This window comes from Capricornis sumatraensis, chromosome 13 (assembly GCF_032405125.1).
Source record: "Capricornis sumatraensis isolate serow.1 chromosome 13, serow.2, whole genome shotgun sequence".
Classification (NCBI taxonomy): Eukaryota; Metazoa; Chordata; class Mammalia; order Artiodactyla; family Bovidae; genus Capricornis; species Capricornis sumatraensis.
In genome coordinates, this window is record NC_091081.1 from 51,624,220 (window position 1) to 51,630,219 (window position 6,000).

At 49.0% G+C, this 6,000-nt stretch overlaps 1 protein-coding gene across 3 annotated transcripts in view; it reads right to left on the bottom strand.

Moving 5' to 3' along the window:
• The window catches only part of NT5E (5'-nucleotidase ecto), a 67,312-nt gene extending 61,822 nt beyond the window's left edge, over positions 1-5,490 (bottom strand). For 2 of the 3 annotated variants that reach the window (XM_068984853.1, XM_068984852.1), the window contains exon 1: positions 5,122-5,490. In XM_068984853.1, coding sequence (XP_068840954.1) covers positions 5,122-5,460 — 339 coding nt within the window. In that variant the 5' untranslated portion in view covers positions 5,461-5,490. The other variant, XM_068984854.1, reaches the window with a different exon arrangement.
• Positions 5,491-6,000: the final 510 nt, after the last annotated feature.

Sequence of the window (6,000 nt, forward strand, 5' to 3'; positions counted from 1 at the left end):
GGTTCAATCCCTGGTCAGGGAACTAAGATCCCACATGGTTCATGGCAAGGCCAAAAAAAATTCGAAAAAAGAAAATTGATTATGGATCAATACTTAGAACTTGAAAAGTAAGAAAACTAGAGCAAACCTAATTTATAAAGAAAGAGCAAAGTATGTGACCATGCAGTTAGGGCAGAGGAAACCCATAAAGTTAACAAACATATTAATTTTACTAATTATTAGAAAAACACAAGCTCAGATAGTGAGATGTCATTTTACACCTCTTGGAAAGCTGGAAATGATGCAAAGTAGGGGTAAGGATGTGGTGGGGGTGGGGTCATATCTGCCTGGGGTGGGTGGGGTGAATAGAAGGCCCCAGGAAGGCCATCTGGTGGTCAGTTCTTGAGTAAGGTACACATCCTTGTGCCCAGCAATCCTGCCATGGGTATGGATCCTAAAGGAAGTCTCACAGGCAGGACCTGCAGGAGGCTATTTGGGGCAGCACATTTGTGGAACTTCAGCATGATGTGTCCCATGCCCAAACCCATCAAAGGGGAGCAAAAGCTAAAATGTGGGGAGGTCTTCATGGTGCACGAGGCACAGTGCGGGTGCCCAGTTCAGAACAAAGAAACAATGAGCTGAGTAACAGAATGAGTTGCGTAACTTAAAAGTATAAGCAACTAAAACTATAACAAAGGTTCTACAATCCCACATAGAAATCAAACACAAACGGCAACATGCGAGGAGGGCTGCCTACATGGGAAATGGAAGGTGAGGCATGTGGGCTAAAGGGGGTCTATTGGGCTTGGGTGAGGTAAAGTCAGGGGCCATGGTCCCCACTCAGGCTGCTGGCTCTGGCATCAGGGAGTGGTTTGCTCAGGTTGAGGCTGCTGGCTGTCAGACAGAAATTGGGCTCAGTGGCCAGGGCCTTACAACAGGGCCCAAAAGCGGCTTCCCTTCCCCACAGCCCACCTTGGTGGTGAGAATCCCCTCCCTGGAGATGAATCCCTTTGCTTCTGTGCTTTTGGGGGTTCACATAAGTCTGCTCAATGACTAAACATGAAGAATAGCCCAAACCAAAAAAAAAAAAAATCCAACCTCTAGTAAGTCTTGACGGAATATGTTACATGATTAGCATTTTAAAATAATTTTTTCTATAAAAACAAAAGAAATGTAAAAAAAAAAAGAATAGTTCAGAAATGGGACATAGAAAAGTTGGTGGAGTGGGCAGAGGAGGGTGGTAGGTTGTGCGGGCAGTCAGAATCAGATAAACTGAGAGCTTAAAACCCCAACCTCTCTTACTCACAGCTTTCTCTTTTTTTTGGCAGGACACATGGAACTAACTTTACTGAGTATTTACTCTGAGCCAGCAGGAAGCTAGGGAGTTTTACATTTGCCATCTCATGGATCACTTGCAAAAGTCTAACACAGAGGGGCGGGGTGGTAGTTGATCCCGCCAGTCTTGCAGTTGGGAACAGGAAGCTCAGAGAAAGCAACCCACCCAACTCACATGGTGAGCACATCAGAGCTGTCTTCCTGTGCCTCCACCAACACAGCGACACTAACTAGCAGCTTGTGATGGCCTCCCTCTAGAGTTTTCTGCCTGGCAGCTGGGTCCAGAAGTCTCTAAGCTTGTCTTTGGCTCCAGTACTATCAGAACCCCCCAGCACTGCTGGTGGAATGTAAATTGGTACAGCCACTGTGGAAAACAGTATGGAGATTCCTAAACAAATTAAGAATAAAACAAATTAAGAATAAAATGATCCAGCAATCCCACTACTGGTGACATGCCCTGAGAAAACCAGAATTCTGAAAGGCACAGGTACCCCAATGTCCACTGCAGCACCGTTTACAATAGCCAGGAAGCAATCTAGATATCCATCAGTGGATGCATGGCTAAAGAAGTTGTGGTACACATATACAATGGAGTATTACTCAGCCATAAAAAAGAATGAAATTGAGTCAGTTATAGTGAAGTGGAAGAATCTAGAGCCTGTTATACAGAGTGCAGTCAGTCAGAAAGAAAAAAGCAAGCATTGTATACTAATGCATATATATGGAAACTACAAAAACACTACTGATGAACCTATTTACAGAGAAGAATGGAGACACAGGCATAAAGAATGATCTGGTGAACACAGCGGAGGAAGGAGAGAGTAGGACAAATTGAGTAGTAGCATTGACATATATCCACTACCATGTGTAAAATGGATAACTAGTGGAAGCTGCTATGTAACAAACATAGGGCGACCAGCCTGGTGTTCTGTGATGACCTAGGGGGTGGAATGGGTCAGAGGAGAGAGGCTCAAGAGCGAGGGGATACACACAGACACACACACACACAGTTACAACTGATTCAAGTTGATATTTGGCAGAGACCACCATAACACTGTAAAGCAACTAGCTACCAATAAGGAAAAAAAAGAACCGCTCTAGCTGTTCTCACTGGGGCTTGGAAGTCCAGAGGTTGAAGGAACTCCTGGGGTTAAGTTAAATTCTAGTCACTTCCTCTTTGCCCTCCAAACCCATGCATCCTTAGATGTGGCTCCTCTAACCAGGTCCAGTTTCTAGAGAACTGGGGATATCCTTTCACGACTGTTTTCCACCCTGATCTACATCTCCAGCTTCCTGAGAGTCAAGAGGTGGCAGCAGGTCGGTGGGCTGGGGGTAGATTTTAACAGCAGAACAGCAATAAACTCCCTGAATGGTGTGTAAGCAAAATGACAGTGAAAAGCCACTGGAAAACCAAAACACAGTGAATGTGGCAGAGCTTTATCCCCTACTAAAGCATCACAAGAACTAAGATTTTATGCAGGTCAAACCATGTTTGTCAAACCTGCATGGAGTGGATCTGATGAGATGGTATCAAGAATCTGGCCACCAATCTTACCTTTGGCTTTCCTCCTCTTTCACAACCTGCCAACATTACATAAGTTGCCTAGTTTTCCTCAGGCCCTGGTCCAATTGTTTTGAGTGAAATTTAAAGGACAGTAAATCCATCCAACAATAAGTATTCTAAACATTTCTGGTGGTGATGGGCTGTAACTTGTAGCAGATTGCTTCAGCTTCACCCAGCATCTTATCATAAACACTTCATTAACATTGTGAGCTTAATTCATCTGAAAGAGGAAAACAGTATCACTTGGGAAAACTGGGAATTATCCACTTTTTTTTTCCACCGAAAGGAGTCTACACAACTGTGGAAAAAAGAGCGTCATGAAAAGAAAAGTTTAGAAAGTTGTGGTTTGTAGAAGAAATCAAAACAAACTCACGTAAGGTTTATTCTTTGGGGGAGGAAATGGCAACTATGGGCTAGTAACAATTCAGTTTTATAAATATTTATTCTGTCATTACCTAGGACAAAGCATCAGGCAGGTCTAGCTGCTGAGATAAGAACACTAAGAGGCCACACACAGAATTCTTGAGACCTGCGAGTCTTTGGCACAGTCCAGATGCTGGCAAGTCCCCCAGATAAATGCTGTGGCTCAGATAAACACAAAGGCTATGGGGCTCATAGCTTTTGAATTGCAGTGGCTCTGAGTGTTCCTGATAACCTTAAAACCAACGATCAGATAGAGAGGACCTCTCTGTCCTTCTTTCATCTCTCTACAATGAGCTTTCCTGGAAAAAAAAAGAAAAGTCTACCCACCCTGTATCTTTCCTGTCCCCCTCTCTCCAAGTTTCCAGGGGGAAAAATACAACACTGTGCTTTGCCCACCTCTCTGTTCCTCTGATACAAAGTGTACCGTTAGCCTGCTGTATCCCAGGCAGGACCACACCTCTCCTCGGCTCCCATATCCACATACCACATCTCCCTGGACCCCTTGCTCTGTTCCTGTTGTAAAACTTCTAGGATTTTTTCCCCCAGTTTCGCCACACAGAATCCCTTCACTCTAGGATTTCACACAGGGCTAAACTCGGGCGTTAGTTTGACTTACAAAAGTCATACCTATTTATTACTGTGCCACTCCTCTCTGCTCCTTTTCTAGAATTCAGTCCAACAAAATAAGGCATCACCTTTAACAGAGCACTGAGGAACTGGCACTTCAACTCTCACACATGTTTTAACAGCCTCTCATCTCTTAAGTGGGACTCTTCCTACATCTCTGCTGCCAAACTGGTTTTAATGAAATTCTTTGAAACCCAGTGCTTTCAGTATTTTGGCTTCCCTAGGGAAGTTTCTTTATTTTTGTTTTTAAACCTCTACAACAGTGCCTGGTAATAATAAGAACTAACATTTAAAGAGGTCATACCATATGCCAGCCAACCCTCTGAAGTGGGCTTCCCTAGTGGCTCAGTGGTAAAAAATCCACCTGCCAATGCAGGAGATGTGGGTTTGATCCCTGGGTGGGGAAGATGCCCTGGAGAAGGAAATGGCAACCCACTCCAGTATTCTTGCCTGGGAAATCCCACGGACAGAGGAGCTTGGCAGATGATAATCCATGGGGCCGCAAAAGAGTCTGACACAGTTTAGCAACTAAACAACAACTATGTGTCGGCCAACCCTCTGAAAGCAGACAGGATTATTACCCTGTTTTCTAGAGGCAGGAACTAAGGCACAGAGAAAGTCAGCTGCACACAGAAGGTGTCCAGCTGGGACTCTCCCCAAGACTGTGAGCTTAATTATGCTGAAGCTCTGGGGTCAAAGGGATCTGGGATCTATTATTATCCTATCTCGCTCCCTCTCCCAGCACATGACCTGGGTAATGCACTTAACCTCTTTGTCCCTGAGTTTGTTTCCCTTCCAATTAACTGGAGATAAAGCATTTCTTCGAAAGACCAAGCAGTAAACGAGAGATATGTGAGGGGTCTACCTCGGTCCAGGGCACAGTGTAACTGGGGTCCTGCACATCCCAGCTGAACCTCCTCACTGGCAAGTCCGAGTCCTGCTCCTCTAAATACCCAGTTTCTTGGTGGAGGTACAACATCAGTCCATTTAAGACGAATCAGCCAAGGGGCGTCTATGTAAGCATCCACCTGGAAGACTGCCGGGAGTCTCGCTTTCTCTCCACATCGCTCAGCGCCGGGGTCCTAGGCTCGCCACCCACGGCCTCACCATCTGCGGCTCCTTCACCTGGGCATCTCTCTCGCTCGGACACTCCACCCCGGGGGCTCCCCAGCCTGCCGGGCTGGGGGTCTTACCATGGCATCATAGCGCAGGGCGTTCATGAAGTGCGCCACCTCGGTGCCCTTGTACACGGTGAACCAGATGGTGCCCTGGTACTGGTCGCCGGCGTCGAGCAGCAGCACGTGGGGCTCGGCGCGGCGGATCTGGTGCACCTTGGCGGCAAGCCGTGCCACGCCGCCCACGCAGCGGCTGGCGTTGACACACTTGCTCGAGTCCTCGCTCGTCTGCTCCAGGCGGCTGTGTACGTCGTTGGTGTGCAGGATGGTGAGCTCCCAGGCGCGCGCCGCGGGCCACAGCAACGCGCCCAGCGCGAGGAGCCTCAGCGCCGGGGCGCGTGCGGCTCGGGGATCCATGGCTGCGGCTGGTGGCGAGAGCGCGAGCGCCGGTGTGTGCGAGCCAGACGGGCGGTCGAAGGAGGGCGGCGGCGAGTCGAAGGAGGCTTGCGCGGGCCGGCGGGCGGGGCTGGGCCGGGCCGGGGCGGGCTCTCCCGAGGCCGGCCCCACACGGCCAGGCGCACACCCCCGCGGTCACCCCGTCCGACCCTGGCCAGCGGGGCGGCTCGGGCGCGGCTGGCGGCTGGCACTCGCTCCGGGCGGGAACAGTGAGGAGGTTGTTCCCCGCGGGAAGAGGGCACCGGTCGCGGTCCCGGCCCGACCAGGGAGCCTGGACCCTGGTGGTCCCACTATCGGTGATGGGCTGCTCTTTGGGAGGTGCGCGGGAGGATTTGGAGGGTCCACTCCGCTTCCAGGTCTTCGCTGATCTTGCCTCTTTAAATTTTTCTAGAGGGATGCGTTGTTTCTGTGGGTTTGTGGTTGCCAGTTCTCACTTGAAAGAAGGGGAAGAGGGAAGAGAGAGGAGGTGGAAAGGAAAATAGGTGAGAGGAGGGAGCGCGG